Source organism: Brassica napus, chromosome A7, assembly GCF_020379485.1.
Source record: "Brassica napus cultivar Da-Ae chromosome A7, Da-Ae, whole genome shotgun sequence".
Taxonomy (NCBI): domain Eukaryota; kingdom Viridiplantae; phylum Streptophyta; class Magnoliopsida; order Brassicales; family Brassicaceae; genus Brassica; species Brassica napus.
The window spans coordinates 10,438,216-10,456,742 of record NC_063440.1 but is presented as its reverse complement, the minus strand read 5'-3'; the positions used below and the strand labels follow the sequence as shown (position 1 = coordinate 10,456,742).

General features: G+C 41.6%; 1 protein-coding gene across 1 annotated transcript; it reads right to left on the bottom strand.

The window, feature by feature from the left end:
• Window positions 1-5,650: 5,650 nt before the first annotated feature.
• Window positions 5,651-6,704, bottom strand: LOC125576474. Its single transcript, XM_048736636.1, has 2 exons — window positions 6,562-6,704; window positions 5,651-6,429 (listed from the first exon to the last, which is right to left on the bottom strand). The coding sequence occupies exons 1-2, from the start codon at window positions 6,613-6,615 to the stop codon at window positions 5,692-5,694; spliced, it is 792 nt and encodes a 263-aa protein (XP_048592593.1). The 5' UTR covers window positions 6,616-6,704; the 3' UTR covers window positions 5,651-5,691.
• Window positions 6,705-18,527: the final 11,823 nt, after the last annotated feature.

Here is an 18,527-nt window from a genome sequence, read left to right as displayed (position 1 = left end):
ATTAAAAGAACAATGAGATACTGCAAAACCAGGTCCGGTTCGTTGGCCAATGTTAACGTGATTACTATCTCATCAATAATGATGGATCTGAAAGACTTAAAAGAACACTTTACTGCAATTTTTCTCTTCATATTCATAATTGCATAACTAGATAAATGGAGATCAAGCTCCTATATTCAAGGAAACATTAGAAACGAAATCAGGAAACGCCACTTCTATCTGCTTAACCCTCCGGTTATCTTGATCAGACCATTTGGTTCGCATCATAGGGGCACTAGATGCAAGATGGAGGAAGCCAGTAAAGTCCCGAGGAAGAAGGAACTTTAAAAGAACTGATTGTTTTGTTGTCAGCGAGACTGTAAATACCAAACCCTTTGCCAATGAAATAGATGGAGTTAGGCCTGAGACCGGGGCAGGAGGTAGCCTGGACGCAGAAAGCCTCGCTCATTGAAAGGAATATGCACACATCTCCAATGTCCTCCGTGTAGCACATGTATCTTCCTTGTGGCGTCTCCTCCTCTCTGAACACCATGAACCGCCTTATCATGTACTTGAATTTTTCAGACCAAGGGTAACCCTGTGCGTAACTGCACACAAAGCAAAGCAAAGCAAACATATATGAGACATTGTGAAACAGTCGCTACTTGCGGCTGTTGAAAGAGTGATATATACTTTACCATTTGACAAGAAAACGCTCGCCAGTGGAGGCAGACTCGACCAGGTGTTTATTAGAGTATGGGTTTACTTTGGTTTACAATGGTTTAGACTTAGCTTATTCCGGTTAAGTTTCACACTCTCTATATAAAGAGAAAGACGTTGTAACAGATAAGATTAACTTGAATAAGAAGAAAAGTTCATCATCATGTAACAAACTTTCTCTCTCGTTTATTCAAGTAACATGGTATCAGAGCGTTGAACACTACGTTCAACAATCACGATCCTGAGCTTCGATCTTCTTCTTCTTCCTTCGATCTGCTCGGATTCAGCTTCCGATTGATCCGATCTTCATTTCACTATGGTTACTCTTCGTCGATCATCTCGTCGCGTTGGTCGTCCTTCGTCCGCAGCTAAATCGTCAGCTCCGGCGAGATCTGAGAATGTTCAACCTATTCCGGTGAACACCTCAACTGATCCATCGTCTTCAACATTTCCGTTTCAAAATCCAACGGCTATTCCGTCGTCATCTCACGTTCCATTTCCAAATCCAACGGCTATTCCGTCGTCGTCGACCATTCCGTCGTCAACAACACACTCAATACCGGATCTCTCTCTTCAGACTGGTCAAGTCTTCAATCTCGATGGTATTCAATACTCTCCCTATTTCTTGGCTAATGGTGATAATCCTGGAACTTCTTTGATTTCTGAAGTATTGGATGGATTTAACTACAACACCTGGAACATTGCTATCACCATTGCGTTAGATGCTAAGAATAAGATTGCTTTCGTTGATGGATCTCTTCCACGACCTATTGAATCGCATCCTCATTTTCGGATTTGGTCAAGATGCAACAGTATGGTTAAATCGTGGATCTTGAACTCTGTTACGAAACCGATCTATGGGAGCATTCTTCGTTACAATGATGCTTCAGAGATATGGAAGGATCTAATGGCTCGTTTTCACTTGACGAACTTGCCAAGATCATATCAGCTAACACAACAAAGTTGGTCTCTCCAGCAAGGATCATCTGATCTATCTACTTATTATACAAAGCTTAAGACGCTTTGGGATGATCTTGATGGAGCAGATTGTGTGAAAACGTGTCATTCTTGTGCTTGCTGCAAAGCGACTGCAACAAAGATTGAGCACACCAAGGTTATCAAATTTTTAGCTGGCTTGAATGAATCTTATTCCAATGCGCGTAGTCAGATCATCATGAAGAAGACAGTACCGGATCTATCTGAAGTCTACAACCTTCTTGATCAGGACTACAACCAGAGGAACATCACAACGATTCAGAATGCGAGTGCTTTTCAGGTTACTAGTACTGAAACCTTTCCTGCTGCAGTGAATGCTACTTATAACACACGTCCTTCTCGTCCCATATGTTCTCATTGCGGATACAATGGTCACACTATTGACAAGTGTTATAAGATTCATGGCTATCCTCCTGGTTTTAAACACAAGAAATCACAAGATGGGAAAGTTTCTAATGCTACTGGTGCTGTCAAGCCTGTTGTTGCTCAGCTCACGGTTAATTCAGCTGAACAGACTGTTTCTGATTTGATGAGTCCTCTTTCAAAAGATCAGATACAAGGAATGATTAATTACTTCAATACTCATCTGAATCAAACTCAGCATCAGACATCAGCTACTTCTACATCTACTGGCACGATAACTGCGTTACCTGGTATGGCTCTTTCTTCCAAAACTATTGGATTTATTGGAATGCTCAGAGCAACAGGAAACACACTATCATCTAAGTCATGGATTGTAGACAGTGGTGCTACTCATCATGTCTCACATGATCGAACTCTATTTGAATCTCTCTCCGATTCTCTGGACAAATCTGTCACTCTCCCTACCGGTCTCAATATTAATATTGCAGGGATTGGCCAGATTCGATTGAATCAATATCTTCTGCTTACTAATGTCCTCTACATACCTGATTTTCGTTTGAATTTACTCAGTATCAGTCAACTGACAAAGGACTTGAAATGCAGAGTAATGTTTGATGAATCTTCATGTATGATTCAGGATTCTATCAAGGGGTTGATGATTGGTCAGGGTGAGCAGATAGCTAACCTCTATGTTATGGATGGAGCTTCAATAAATGATCCAGGCACCTCGCAGAAGAATTATTCTATCAATGTTGTCGTTGATACAGCTTTATGGCACAACAGATTAGGACATCCTTCTCTTAATAAAATTGATGTCATTACTGATGTACTTGGGATTCAACAACGAAATAAAAGAAAATTTCATTGCTCTATCTGTCCTCTTGCAAAGCAAAAGAATCTTCCTTATATTTCCCATAATAATATCTGTGCAAATCCATTTGATCTTCTACATATTGATGTGTGGGGACCGTTCTCTGTTCCAACAGCTGAAGGATATCGCTATTTCCTCACAATTGTAGATGATCACACACGCCTTACCTGGATATATCTGATGAAGACAAAAGCAGAGGTTTTAACCATCTTCCCTGACTTCTTACAGATGATTGAAACGCAATACAAGACTCTAGTCAAAGGTGTTCGTGCTGACAACGCACCAGAGCTGCGGTTTGATACCTTATATAAGAAGAAAGGGATAGTGTCTTATCATTCATGTCCAGAGACTCCTCAAAAAAAATCAGTAGTGGAAAGGAAACATCAACACATATTGAATGTTGCAAGAGCGTTGATGTTCCAGTCTCATTTATCTCTTGAATTTTGGGGTGATTGTGTTTTAACAGCTGTGTTTCTGATCAATAAACTACCGACTCCTCTCCTGAACAACCGATCTCCATATCAGGTTCTAACGCACAAGCAACCTCAATATGCTGATATGCGAGTATTTGGATGTCTGGTCTATTGTTCAACTTCTTCTAAAGGTCGCCATAAGTTTCAACCACGCGCACGTCCCTGCGTGTTTCTTAGTTATCCAGTTGGCTATAAAGGATATAAACTCCTTGACCTTGAGACACAATCTGTTCATATCTCTCGCAATGTGGTGTTTCATGAAGACATATTTCCTTATGTTGATGACACCACTGCGAATGATCTTTTCTCAATGTTGGATACTGCAGTTGTATGTGACCCTTCTACTGAGAAGAATATCCCTGTAGTGAGTGAACGTCCTACAATTGTGGAAAATCTTTCAGATAGAACTACCTCTTCTTCTGCAGTTCCCGAGAATTTACCTTCTAAGAGACAATCTAAGCCACCGGGTTATCTTCATGACTACTATGTCAACATGACTGAAACGGACATTCCATATCCGTTGGCTTCTTATCTCTCTTATGCCCAGCTTTCTGAAGGATATAATGCTTATATCTGCTCTGTATCTCTTCATTCGGAACCAGCTTCTTTCGCTCAGGCTAAGAAGTTTGATGTTTGGATTACAGCAATGAATGATGAACTCTTAGCCTTGGAAAGTACTAACACATGGGAGATCTGTAGTCTTCCACCAAACAAACATACTATCGGCTGTAAATGGGTTTACAAAGTAAAGTTGAATGCTGATGGTACTCTCGAAAGATATAAAGCAAGATTAGTGGCTAAAGGTTATACACAACAAGAGGGTATTGACTTTGTAGAAACATTTTCTCCCGTCGCTAAAATGACTACAGTTAAAACTCTTCTTGCTGTGGCTGCAGCTAAACGGTGGAGCTTAACACAATTAGATGTTTCAAATGCTTTTCTTAATGGAGACTTGAGTGAGGAAATTTATATGACTCTTCCTCCTGGCTATACTCCTAAAACAGGAGTTACATTGCCTACTAATGCAGTTTGTAAGCTGAAGAAATCATTATATGGATTGAAACAAGCCTCAAGACAATGGTTTCTCAAATTCAGTGAAAGTCTTATGCGACTTGGTTTTCAGAAATCTCACTCAGATCACACTTTGTTTATTCGCAGAGTAAGTGGAGTTTATACAGCGGTTCTTGTCTACGTTGATGATATCATTATTGCTTCCAACAATGATGATGATGTTACTCAACTAAAGATTGATCTTCAAAGCTCGTTCAAACTACGTGATCTTGGTCCTCTGAGATATTTTTTGGGTTTGGAGATAGCAAGATCTTCCTCTGGCATCTCTGTATCTCAACGCAAATATACTTTGCTATCATTGAAGATATGGGTCTTCTTGCTTGTAAACCGTCTTCAATCCCCATGGATCCTAATGTTCGTCTTGTTCAAGACAGTCTAGAACCGGTTCTTTCTGATTCATCTCCATATAGAAGACTTGTGGGAAGACTGATGTATCTTACCATCACTAGGCCAGATATCACCTTTGCTGTAAATAGATTGTGTCAGTTTTGTTCAGCTCCTAAGAACTCTCATCTTAAGGCTGCGTACAAAGTTGTTCATTATCTAAAAGGTACAATTGGTCGTGGTGTTTTCTATTCAAGCAGCAATGATCTTACTCTCAAGACATTCACTGATGCGGACTGGAGTTCTTGCAGAGATACTAGAAGATCTACTACAGGTTACTGTATGTTTTTGGGTAACTCAATGATATCTTGGAAGTCAACTAAACAACCTACAGTCTCTCATTCTTCTGCCGAGTCAGAATATCGTGCAATGGGTTTTGCTGTTCGAGAGGTTGAATGGTTAGTCAAGCTTCTTCGGGAATTTGATGCACCTCAAGAAAATCCAGTGGCTTTCTTCTGTGACTCAACTGCTGCGATACACATTGCTAATAATGCGGTCTTTCACGAGAGAACCAAACATTTGGAGAATGATTGTCATAAGGTTCGTGACAGGATCACTGATGGGACTATCAAAACTTTACACATACGGACTGATATGCAGATTGCGGATGTATTCACAAAACCATTACACCCTGGTCTTTTTCATAATCTTATTGGCAAGATGTCTTTAAGTTCAATCTTCTCGCCATCTTGAGAGGAGCTATTAGAGTATGGGTTTACTTTGGTTTACAATGGTTTAGACTTAGCTTATTCCGGTTAAGTTTCACACTCTCTATATAAAGAGAAAGACGTTGTAACAGATAAGATTAACTTGAATAAGAAGAAAAGTTCATCATCATGTAACAAACTTTCTCTCTCGTTTATTCAAGTAACAGTGTTCCGTCCTGCTACACACCATATCCAGCAAACCCCACTCGGACTCAGCCAACTCAGGAAGGTCGCGGAACACAACCTGATGTAACTCAGGGCTTTTGTTCAAGTGGAGATCCCAAGAGTACAACGCGTTGCCTCCAGGAGCAGGCAAGTAGAATCTTTGGTCTCTCTCGGAATACATGAGATTAGATGTTTCCAACATACCCAAAGTCTCAACGTTGGTCCAACGCAAGTCACGGTTGGGTCGGCAGAGACTGAGCTGATTGCCCAAGAACTTGATAGCAACCACACAGTCTTCATCATCATCATCAGAAGGAGAAGAAGAAGACATCGCCACGTTCCAGACGACTCCGGTTTGGTTATCTGGCAGAGCAGTAAGAGAAGGCAGAGGGATAATCTCGGGGTTTGATTTGGGAGACGAGGGATGGTAAACGTTGCTCATACATACGGAACGCTCACCATCTCTAGAGAGCCCCCATCCATGAGAACTCCCTATCTGCCTCGAGTGGACGAGCTCTTGGGGAAAGGTTTTGTCAGTGACGGTAAGCCTCTCTTCCTTGACCGGATCGAAGAAGACAACATCTCTTGTTTCGGTGCAATCATCCGGCGAGTCTTTCTTAAGCGTATCGCCCAGGGACAAGTACGGAGTAGTGGTGGCTAGGGAAGATGAAAACAAACGAAATCTCCTCCTTTTGTGGGCCTGAAGAGAGAGATGGATCAAACACCAATTCAAGTTAATAAAACTCTTTTTTTCTCTAAAAAAACATGTACTTTATTTACCGACAGAACTCAAAAGAGAAGGGAACCAAGATTCAAGAGAAGAGAAGCTTACTAGTACATCGCTGACTGGAGAGAGGTTAGCTAGTCCGAAGAAAAACCGAGACATTGTTCTCGCAAATGGAAATCTTGGTCTTACTCTGTTCTAGGGTCTTACTGTATCCTAGGGTTCTTCTTCTTCAGACAGTAAAGTCTTTTTTTTTTCTTTTTTTACAAAAAGAGACAATTTACGAAAGTCTTGATTCAATTTCAAATTAACCCAGTCGATCGGTTTCCATGTTTTTAGTTTGTTCAACCGGTTGTCTGGTCTTATTCAAAAGCTTATAGTATAATTAAATATTTTTAAAAAAATCATTTTGATAAATAAAAAATCATTTCGTTTCGTTTTAAGAGACATAAGGAAAAAAAACGTTTGAAAAAGAGACAATTTACAATAAAATCCGACCGGACAAGTTCAACCGGTTGTCTGGTCTTATCCAAAAACTTATACCAAATTAAAAAAAAAATAAAAAATTCATTTCGAAAAAATAAAAATTCATTTCGTTTCCTCTTAAGAGACAGAAGGATAAAAAACGTTTGAAAAAGAAACAACAATTTCTAATTAAATCCGACCAGACAGGTTCAACCCGTTGTCTGGTCCATATTATATTAATAAACAAACTGCACAGCGATTTGCCCCAAAAAAAAAGAATTTTTTATATTTGGAGGCACATTTTGTCTTATCAATTACACTACAAGACACATTGTGCTTGCAAGGCACTTTCTAATATTAAAAAGACCAAAAACTCTTTAACAGAAAATTTTTGTACATAACATTATTTTACTTTTTTATTTTATCTCTCTCATTTTTTCAACCTGACTTTATCTAAATTTCATCTTCCAATGATTTTATCACCTCTTTTTTTCTCTCTCTAACACAAAAGAAAAAAAAGACCGAGAGACCACATCTTGTAAAAGAATAAAAAATGTAGAAAAAGAAGAAGATAGTTTGATCTTCTGATCTTTTAAATCCTAGATTCTCCAAAATTGTCTGATCTTTTAAATCTTTTTAATCGATTCTCGTTTTGTTGGTTTCTTAGTGTTGTGGATTTCAATATCCAGATCTGCAAAGTTACGATTTCAGAATCCAGATCTGCAAAAGATGTGGACGGATAGCGTGTGGATGGGGTTGTGTGGTTAAGTAGTGTGTGGATAGCCAGAGCGTGGATGGGTTATATATGGATGGTTGAATAGATTTCTGGTAACTAGTGGGTGGCTTCAACCTGGGAGATTCTATCCACAAAGAAAATTATCTTTCTTACCTTTCCTACATCGAACACAAACTATAAATTCATGTATTTGATGAAATCTACACTTTTTAAAAATTATGTCCATATTTTCTTTGTCCACAATTCATTCATTTATATTTCTTTTTATGGATGGCTTATCCATCCAATATTATCTACAATATTTTAATTATAAAAACATTTTTTATGTTTTTATTTTTAAACGTCAAAAGTATATATAAATGGATGTCAAAATGGAGAGAATGAAAAGTTAAAATTTATTACATCAGAATTATTTATTTATATTTATTAATACTTGAGATAAAAATAAATAAGTAAATGAGGTTGAAATTAATAACAAAGCTCTTATCAGGGGCATTATTGTCTGATCAAATAACAAATACCAAAGGAAAATGTCTCAAATGTTGAATGTGTCTCTGAATGTAAAACAAACTCAGAATGTGACCCATGGTGTAAACAACTAAAAAAAAAAACAAACTGCACAGCGAAGAAGCGTTGGTCTTTTCTGGTTTAGGGTTCCGGCGAGTCTTCCTCCTGAATCGGACAAATCCAATTCACTTTGAAGCTTGAACAATGTCTCAGGTTCTTCTTACCAGGCTCTCCAAGGCCTCTCCTTTAGTAAGCTTCGCTTTCTTTCTTTCTGTTAGTCTCTTTCTCTTGTGTTGATTAGGGATGTCAAATGGGCTAGCTGTCTATGGATAGCCCATGTCCAAATTAATATGGACTAATATGGATAGCCCATATTTGTCCAGAAAAATGTATGTCCAAATAGACGAGGCCCAAATAAACCCATAGCCCAAATGGGCAAAACCAAATGGACATGGATGGTCCAAATTTTTAAAATGTTTAGGGTTAATCGATTTGGGGAAAAATCAAAATTCCTTTTTCGTTAATCACGAGAGAGATCTCGATCTTCTTCACTTCATCTTCTTCACTTCATCTTCTTCACTCTCGTAACCCAAATCTCTCTCTCTCGTAACTCAAACGGTCAAACCCAAAAGTTCTCGTAAGCCGATTTGTTTCAGGTTTGTTACAGTCTCTCTCTCTCTCGATTTAGGGATTAGTGATTAGGGATTTAGGGATTTAGGGATTTGGGAATATCTTATTCTCTCGAATATCGATCTAAGCCTCTAAAGTGTAATGGGTCTTTCTAGATTCAATGTTTGCGATTCTGGATTTGATGTTTGCGATTCTAGATTTGATGGGTTTGCGATTCTAGATTTGATGGGTATGCGATTCTGGATTTGATGGGTTTGCGAGCTCTTTAAGAGTTGTAGAGTTTGATTCTAGACTTGTAGAGTCTTGCTTTCATCGATAGCTCTTAGTATTCTGAGATGATGGATTGATGGATTGTATTTGTTAGCTGAAAGAGATCACTATTGCGTGATGGGTTTGCGATTCTAGATATGGGTTTGTCTTTGAAATAAACGCTAAGCTTTGTTATCATCTTGTTTATGCAGGCTTGTCACTCAGGCTTTGGAACCAAACACTAAACTCACTGCTCCCACTCTATCCTCTCTAAATCAAGGTAGTCACTCATCACTCTCTCTTACTGTTTAGCTTCTCTTTGCTCATTTGTATATAGTGACACGAGTTTAGGTATGAGTTTGTGTAAATGTGTTGTCTCATTTGTCTCTAATGGTTTTCTTTAATCTCTTTTGTTCAGATGGATGATTAAACTTTGAACCTATATGATGATGATGATGATGACTATTTGAGTGGTAATGAGATGATGGATCCGAATGAAGATGGTCATGATTCTGTACAAGATGATTCTACAAGTGTGGCTGGGAATAGAGTAAGGCGGAGACGTAAGCGGAGGCATTCAAAGTGTTGGAAGCATTTTGAAATTGTAGGAGATAAATTGCCTGATGGGACTACTAAAGTTATCTGTAAGCATTGTGAGTATTCCTATTTCATAGATCTAAGCAATGGGACTAATACTTTACTGTGTCATAGTAGAGTGTTCAAAGAATCCTGGAAGCACACCTAGAAGTAGGAAGTTTGATATGATGGTCTTCCGTGAGATGATTGCTGGTGCTATTGTTGAGCACGATCTTGCATACTCATTTGTTGAGTTTAGAAGAATTCGAGAAGCTTTTGAGGATGTGAATCCTGGTATTGAGTTTTGGTGTAGAAACACTGCTGTGTCTGATGTTCGTAAGATATATGAGAATGAGAAAGCTGCTCTTAGGAAGGTTTTGAGTGAAGTTCCTGAGAGGATCTGTTTTACTACGGATTTGTGGAGGGCAATCACTGTGGAGGGGTATTTATGTCTGACAGCTCATTACGTTGATAATTGGAAGCTAAAGGCGAAGATACTGTCATTCTGCGCTTTTCCCCCACCTCATACTGGTTATAGTATTGCTATGAAGGTGATGGAGTTAGTGAAAGAATGGGGATTAGAGAAGAAAGTGTTTACAGTGACTGTCGACAATGCTTCTTCAAACGACAATATGCAAGGGGTTCTAAAGACACAACTTCGCAGAGCTTTGGTGTGTAATGGCGAGTTTCTACATGTAAGATGCACAGCACACATTCTGAACCTGATTGTTCAAGACGGGTTGGCGGTGATTAGTGATGCCTTAGAGAAAATCAGGGAAAGCGTGAAGTTTGTAAAGTCTTCAGAGTCGAGAGAGCAAATGTTTCAGACCTGTGTTGAAACTGTTGGGAGCAAGAAAGAAGCTGGTCTTGTTTTGGATGTGGCAACGAGGTAGAATTCAACTTTTAAGATGTTGTCTAGAGCTCTTCCATTGAGAGAAGCGTTGCGTAATCTCTCTGAAGTAGATCCGAGTTACAAGTGCTTTCCATCAGAATTGGAATGGTCTAGAGGAGCACTCATCTGTAAGTTTTTGGCTCCATTTGCTGAGATGACAAACCTGGTATCTGGCTCATCATATCCGACTGCGAACTTATATTTCATGCAAGTCTGGAAAATAGAGTGTTGGCTGAGAGCGAATGAGACTTCAGATGATGAGACAATTTGTCAAATGGTGGAAACAATGAAGCTGAAGTTTGACAAGTACCGGGAAGACTACAGTGATATACTTTCTATTGCTGCGGTGTTGGATCCAAGGTTGAAGTTTGCTTGCTTGGAATATTGTCATGACACCTTAGATCCATTAACAAGCAAGGCGAAAGTCGATCATATCCGAAAGAAGATTAAAAAGTTGTATGGAGTATACAAGAAGGATCCTAACAGCACTACTGCGAGCCCTTCAGAAGCCACATTGGTTAACAGTATACCAGCTGGATATGGGGTAAGCTCCACCTACTCTTTCTTCTCTCAGTCATTCTTACCGTAAGAAGATAGTTTTATAATACATGAGTTTTTGTACTTGGTGAATTGGTGTGTTCTTAATGTTTTTATGTTCATGATGCAGGACTTTTATGCATTCTTTTCTCAGAATGCGGGAACAGGAAAATCAGCTTTAGATGTGTACTTGGCTGAACTGGTTTTAGATATGGCTGCCTTTAAGACTCTTGATGTCTTGAGATATTGGTAAAATAATGCAACACGGTTTAAAGAGCTGTCCCGCATGGCGTGTGATGTTCTTTCAATTCCCATTACAACCGTGTCTTCTGAGTCATCATTCAGTGCCGGAAGTCGTGTTCTTAGCAAGTGTGGGAACCGAAATTCGCACTGTCGATTTCCGTTTAAATAAGGAAACTAGGAAAACCCTAATTTCCCAGAGGTCCCGGATCTCTGCGAGAGCCAACGACAAGTGATCGAATATATGCGGAAATCATGAAAAGATAACAAACGAGTTTAGAGAAAACAGTAGATCTTATTTCGAGTCCGCGTAAGAGCGTTGCGATCATTACAAGAGAATACAAAGGCTTTGGCCGCAGGGGCCGTCAGCGAGTTACCTAGTTCTAGCAACATAAAACCCTAATCCTAGTTGAGTCGCAGCTCGATAACAAATGACGAAAAAGATATCTAAAAGGCTTAGATTGATTTCGGACTGAACCTTGTTAAAGGCTGCCTACGTACCCCTTTCGAGGATCAAGCCGAACGTAGTTCAATTGATAGAGCTGGACAAGAGATCGAACTGCCTGGGCGAGTTCGTCTAGTAATTGAGTGCCAGTCATAGAAACCGAACTTGTCGAGAATAAGCCTAAAGTTTCTAAGTGCAGAGAATTCCGAATCTAAAAAGTTCTCCCTCTTGCTCCTCGCCTAGGACTCCTTATATACTAGCTCCAAGGTCGGTTTACGCTTTTACTCTTCTGCCCTTAAGCCGTCATAGCATAAAATGGAGATATTCCATTTTTCCCGATCTTCACAATTATCTTCAAAACTTCCGTATTTATCCGCGGAAACTTGACATTTATCCTTCCTTGTAGACCAAGCGTAAACCAGGCTGTGGTTTACGGGCTTTTGATTAGGAAAATCGAAGGATGGGCCTCGAGTCGTGTTTTAGGTCCCTTTGGGCCGTCTTCCGACTCGACACGTTTACTACGAGTTTTCCGCGGTTTCTAATCCGCGAAGTTTGATCGATGAATTAGAATGGCGGGAAACATGGACTGAGCTTGCTACGGTCTTCGGGAGATAGCATTCGAAGGTTTTGACGAGAATGCAAGAACTGGTGTCGTATTGACGTTCGGAAAGGTTCAATCGCTACACAGCGACCGAACTTTGGCTCGAGCCCGGTCGCTTCGTAGCGACCGAGCGGGACGAGCGCTCGGTCGCTACGTAGCGACCGAGCGGGACGAGCACTCGGTCGCTACGTAGCGACTGAGCTTGGCTGAGCTCGGTCGCTACGTAGCGACCGAGCGGGACGATCGCTCGGTCGCTACGTAGCGACCGAGCTTTGGCTCGAGCTCGGTCACTACGTAGCGACCGAGCTTTGGCTCGAGCTCGGTCGCTACGTAGCGACCGAGCTTGGTTGAGCTCGGTCGCTACGTAGCGACCGAGCTTGGCTCGAGCTCGGTCGCTACGTAGCGACCGAGCTGTGTGCATGCTTGGTTGCCGCGTATCGATCGAGCTTGGCTTGTCCGTGGTCTGATTTCCATACTCGAGCTTGTCCGCGGCCGATTTGGATACATGTCCGTTGCCTTCGGACAATCGGTATTTAGTGGTTCGATTGAGATTTGGACGATATTTTACTGCAAGGCTCTTCGTAAAGATTTCTTTACGAAGATTACTTTTCGTAAAAACGGTTATGCTGATTTTTACGGACTTTCAGACATTGATTCCGTCGTGACCGATTTTGACCCCAACAGTTAGCCCCCCAGCTCGTTAGAATCATGAGCTTCTATCGTGAGGTTCTAGCGAGTGGCTTGGCAAGTTAGGCAAGGTAGGTGAGTTAGGCGGAATTAATGGTTGAAAAGGTCTGTGGTAAGTGATCTTCTCGCTCTCCTAAAAGTAGAAAACGCGATAAGATTGGGGCTGCGCCTTATGACGGCTGCCTACGTACCCTTGTTGAAGGGATCAAGCCTTTCGTAGTTCATCTTGGAGTTAAGGTTCTTATGACTAGTTTTCCAGTAGGACCTTTATGGTCTAGTTTTTATGTAGCGGTTATAAGGCGTGTTGCTGCCGATGGCATTTTGTATGGGTGTAGAGGGAAGACTACGAGTTGTCGTCTCGTAATCTAACTCTGTGTGAATTGCCATATCCATAATCTGTTTCGAGAGTTTTCCGCAGTGTGTAAACTTGCGGGATTTTCTGAAGACGTTCGAATATTGGCAAAGAGACAAATTTTGGGATCTCGTATCAGGGTGTTTGATACTATGCCTAGAGATGTTAGAGACCAGTGCGATGGGTTTAGGGCAAGACCTAGGTTTACTCTTGGTTTTAGAGGGTGCGATGACTAATTCGACTTACGTATCCCGTTTCAGTTTCATCCTGATTCCATACCGATTTAAAGTCCGCGATAGGTTCTCGGCTTATACGACTTGTATGGTTGGAATCGAGCATCTCTCCGGAGACCGGAAGTGCTGGACCAAAATTTCGGATTTCTTTTATAGCGCTATTATCCTTGTGTCAGATGTAAGAGAGTCATCTTCTACGAGATGGCTAAGTATGTTTAGGACGTTAAGAGTTTGTTGTGATCAGCAACAAACTTAATGGTAAAAATTACTATTTTGAGTCTTCGCGAAGAATATGTTTTGAGAAGATGTTAGTGCGTATGACTGTCTGGTCTTCCATGAAGGTGTTTTTATCGAGGAAGGAAATTTCGTCGAAGAACTAATCTTCAGGCGTCCGCGACGTCTCGCGATGCTGAAGATTTGTTATTCTTTCGTATGCCACGTTTCGTGCTTGAAATGTTCGCGGGCTTTGAAGATATTTCGCGATGTTGCGAGGGTTTAGTATTAGCCCTGTGTTTGAGAAACATTCTGGTTTGACTAAGAATGTTCGCAGCCAAAAATTGTTGTTCCTGTTCGGATGCTAATAGTTTTGTTTGCGATCGAGGAATTATGACTGAGGTGTCGTGTAAATTTGTCCATGGGAACAAGTGTTTTCCTTCATGGTGCTTTGTGAAGAGTTGGCCTTCCGAGATGTATTTCGTGCATTTTTTAGGATGTTTCGTATAGCTCTAGAAGCTTTGTTACGAATTTTTCCTTACATGCCGCGTATTGTGGTTAAAACGTTGCGGGCTTAAAGTGAATTGTGGAGCGTATTGAACTTGGTCAATTTTCGAAAAGTTTAGATTTTCCGTTAACCGTTTGGTTGTTAGGACTTAGTTTCGTTATGAAGAATTTATCATATGATTTCCGATTGTGGGCTATACGATAATTTATCATATCATATAACCGATTTTACGAAGGTCGTAAATCAGTGATATGTATACATATGTCAAAGTAGCATTGTTTCTGCGGGTTCTACGAGAAACGTTCCCGCTGTGATTTTGATCTTAGGTGAAGGTTGCTTGGCGTTACCCATGGAGTATTACCGAAGTTTATTTCAATACGATCTAGTCGCGGAACGCTTTTCATAGGTTTTTCGAGAGGATTCTCATGACACATTTGTTTCTTGAAAGAATTGGTCAACCAGAGGTTGATCTAGCTAACCATCGGGAGGAAAGTGCTTCTTTTAATGTGCACGATGCTACATATATTCTCGAGTTTTCTTCGTCGCAAATGTTTTCGATACTTTTCCGTGACTTACTTGGTACAACGGAAACTGAAAGAAATGCTTTGGTGATTGAAGATTTCTCGCCGCTAAGTTTGAAACGAAACTGGCTTTCTGAAGCCGGAAAAGGCTTCAATACTTTGGCTAATCGTCGAGTTTCAGTTTGATATTGGTACAAGTTTTCTGTACGCATGATTGCGACAAGAAATGATGTATAGTTTTTGAGATTATGTTCATGATCGTCTGGATATGTTGCTAGCGTTTAGACGAATATTAAGATTGTCGTTTGCCTATTCTTGACGATTTGCAGAAGTTTTTTGAAGTTTGGGAGTATACGAGTATAGTATACGTACCTACTCCCCCTTTTTTTTACGAAAGAAAAACGGTTGAACCGATACTTTGAAGGGTTGTGTACGTTTCCTCTCCTGATGTTTGGAATGATCGATAATTCGGGACGATTTATAGACGACGCTTGGACTGTGATTTGGTTGTTTCCACGTTGACGACTTGGGATATGTCGGTTCCGAGAAAATTGCCAGAAACGAATCGGTTTTAAGACGACGTTCATGTCTCTAACTTTTTCTCTCTTTAGGAAGCGAGCTTGATATGCGTGGCGATCATTTCTCGACTTTCGGAGAGTTTAGATCGGTTTGCAAGATTTGGATGAACAATTATGGGACAATATATCGAGACAGGAAAAATCGCTTAAAACTTAGTTCGCTAGACTATCCGCCTAGGTTTTACGTTCCCTAAAGTTCTATGGCAGCCTCAAAGTAATTTCCTACGAAAATTCCAAGTCTGATTTCAAAAATTTCAAGTCGGAAATACCTTAGTTCTCTCGAAGATGCAGTTTTGTCCCTTCTCAGTTTTGCGTGCTCATTTCCGTTTCCTATTCTCGTGTATGTTCGCCATTTCCGATATTGGTGTTTACCCTTTGAAACTTGACATTTATCTTCCGAACTTGACTGTTATCTTCTCCTTAGATAAGACGTCGATTTTTGTAAAAAGGTCCAACGTAATCGTATAGTTAAGGCGGCTAAGGTGTTAAGTTAACCATTGCCGTTTTATACGATTAATCTGAATCCATGCGAGAAAATAGGTCTTTGCGGTTTTTTTTTTTTATATCGTAAAGTCTCAATGGTAACTTCAATCGAGGCGAAACAAGAGACGTTTCGATCGAGATTCGAAAGTGAACGCAAAGATGGAGGTAGGGTGAGCAGAAACAAGCCAAGGAGTTTAGGATGAGGTTTACTTGTTTTTGTCGTAAAATCTCAACGGAAACTCCGATTGAGACGAAACCAAAAGCGTTTCGATGAGAATTCAAAGGAGAACGCAAAGGAGGACCCCTTTGAGGCCTGACAGGTTGCTATAGCGAGTGAGGATGTCATCTCGGTCGCTATAGCGAGTGGAAGGGAGCCGAGACGAGTCCCACTTGTTTTCGTCGTAAAATCTCAACGGAAACTCCGATTGAAACGAAACGAAAAGCATTTTGAAGAGGATTCAAAGGAGAACGCAAAGGAAGAACCCTTTGAGGACTTACAGGTCGCTACGTAGCGACTGACAGTCTGACAGGTCGCTACGTAGCGAATGGAAGCAAGCCAAGAAGCGTCCTACTTGTTTTCGTCGTAAAATCTCAACGGAAACTCCGATTGAGACGAAACAAAAAGCATTTCGAAGAGGATTCAAAGGAGAACGCAAAGGAAGAACCCTTTGAGGACTTACAGGTCGCTACGTAGCGACTGACAGTCTGACAGGTCGCTAAGTAGCGAATGGAAGCAAGCCGAGAAGCGTCCTACTTGTTTTCGTCGTAAAATCTCAACGGAAACTCCGATTGAGACGAAACGAAAAGCGTTTCGACGAGGATTCAAAAGACAACCCAAAGGAGGACCTTTCTGAGGCCTTACAGGTCGCTACGTAGCGACTGACAGTCTGACAGGTCGCTACGTAGCGAGTGGAAGCAAGCCGAGAAGCGTCCTACTTGTTTTCGTCGTAAAATCTCAACGGAAACTCCGATTGAGACGAAACGAAAAGCGTTTCGACGAGGATTCAAAAGACAACCCAAAGGAGGACCTTTCTGAGGCCTTACAGGTCGCTACGTAGCGACTGACAGTCTGACAGGTCGCTACGTAGCGAGTGGAAGCAAGCCGAGACGAGTCCCACTTGTTTTCGTCGTAAAATCTCAACGGAAACTCCGATTGAGACGAAACGAAAAGCGTTTCGACGAGGATTCAAAAGAGAACCCAAAGAAGGACCTTTCTGAGGCCTTACAGGTCGCTACGTAGCGACTGACAGTCTGACAGGTCGCTACGTAGCGAGTGGAAGCAAGCCGAGAAGAATCCCACTTGTGTTCGTCGTAAAATCTCAACGGAAACTCCGATTGAGACGAAACGAAAAGCGTTTCGACGAGGATTCAAAAGAGAACCCAAAGAAGGACCTTTCTGAGGCCTTACAGGTCGCTACGTAGCGACTGACAGTCTGACAGGTCGCTACGTAGCGAGTGGAAGCAAGCCGAGAAGATTCCCACTTGTGTTCGTCGTAAAATCTCAACGGAAACTCCGATTGAGACGAAACGAAAAGCGTTTCGACGAGGATTCAAAAGAGAACCCAAAGGAGGACCTTTCTGAGGCCTTACAGGTCGCTATGTAGCGAGTGGAGAGTTGGCTTGAGCTCGGTCACTACGTAGCGACCGAGCAGTGTGCGTGCTCGGTCGCTACGTAGCGACCGAGTAGTGTGCGTGCTCGGTCGCTACGTAGCGACCAAGCAACGTGTTCGTGCTCGGTCACTACGTAGCGACCGAGCAGTGTGTGTGCTCGGTCGCTACGTAGCGACCGAGCAGCGTGCGTGCTCGGTCGCTACGTAGCGACCGAGCAGCGTATGTGCTTGGTCGCTACGTAGCGACCGAGCAGCGTGTGTGCTCGGTCGCTACGTAGCGACCGAGCAGCGTGCGTGCTCGGTCGCTACGTAGCGACCGAGCCGTGTGCGTGCTCGGTCGCTACGTAGCGACCGAGCAGCGTGTGTGCTCGGTCGCTACGTAGCGACCGAGCAGTGTGCGTGCTCGGTCGCTACGTAGCGACCGAGCTGTGTAATCGTTTTGTTGTGTTTCCTTTTTCCGCGATTAACGTAGGGTTTTTTCAGCGGTTTTTTTGGGAGAACAAGTTTTATCCTTCCGAAATGTTTTCGGAAAACGTGTTTTGGTAAAACCCTTATGCATCGAGATTTGTTTACGGGGTTTTGATAAGATTTATCGTTTCCCTTCTTGTTTACAGGGAGGAATCGCGAGCTTGTTTTAGTGCTCTTCCTGTGGCGGAAGGTCGCGACTAAGTTTTCGATTTTGTTGAAAACTACGGCGTTTGCGTAAGCGTTGGCCATAGGAGCAGTCAGTGCTGCGAGTTTGTCTTTCATATATCCAAACATCGTTTCGATCAAGCGTTTTGTGGCCATGAGTAAGAGTAATCCGTAACCCCCCCCTCCTTCTAGCGCCAAACTGTGGGAACCGAAATTCGCACTGTCGATTTCCGTTTAAATAAGGAAACTAGGAAAACCCTAATTTCCCAGAGGTCCCGGATCTCTGCGAGAGCCAACGACAAGTGATCGAATATATGCGGAAATCATGAAAAGATAACAAACGAGTTTAGAGAAAACAGTAGATCTTATTTCGAGTCC

Excerpts from the sequence above, each read along its gene's own strand:
- LOC125576474 (XM_048736636.1), bottom strand. The coding sequence starts at position 6,615 with ATGTCTCGGTTTTTCTTCGGACTAGCTAACCTCTCTCCAGTCAGCGAT. Across the intron at positions 6,430-6,561 it reads CTCCAGTCAGCGATGTACTA|GCCCACAAAAGGAGGAGATT; the intron begins GTAAGCTTCTCT and ends CTCTCTCTTCAG.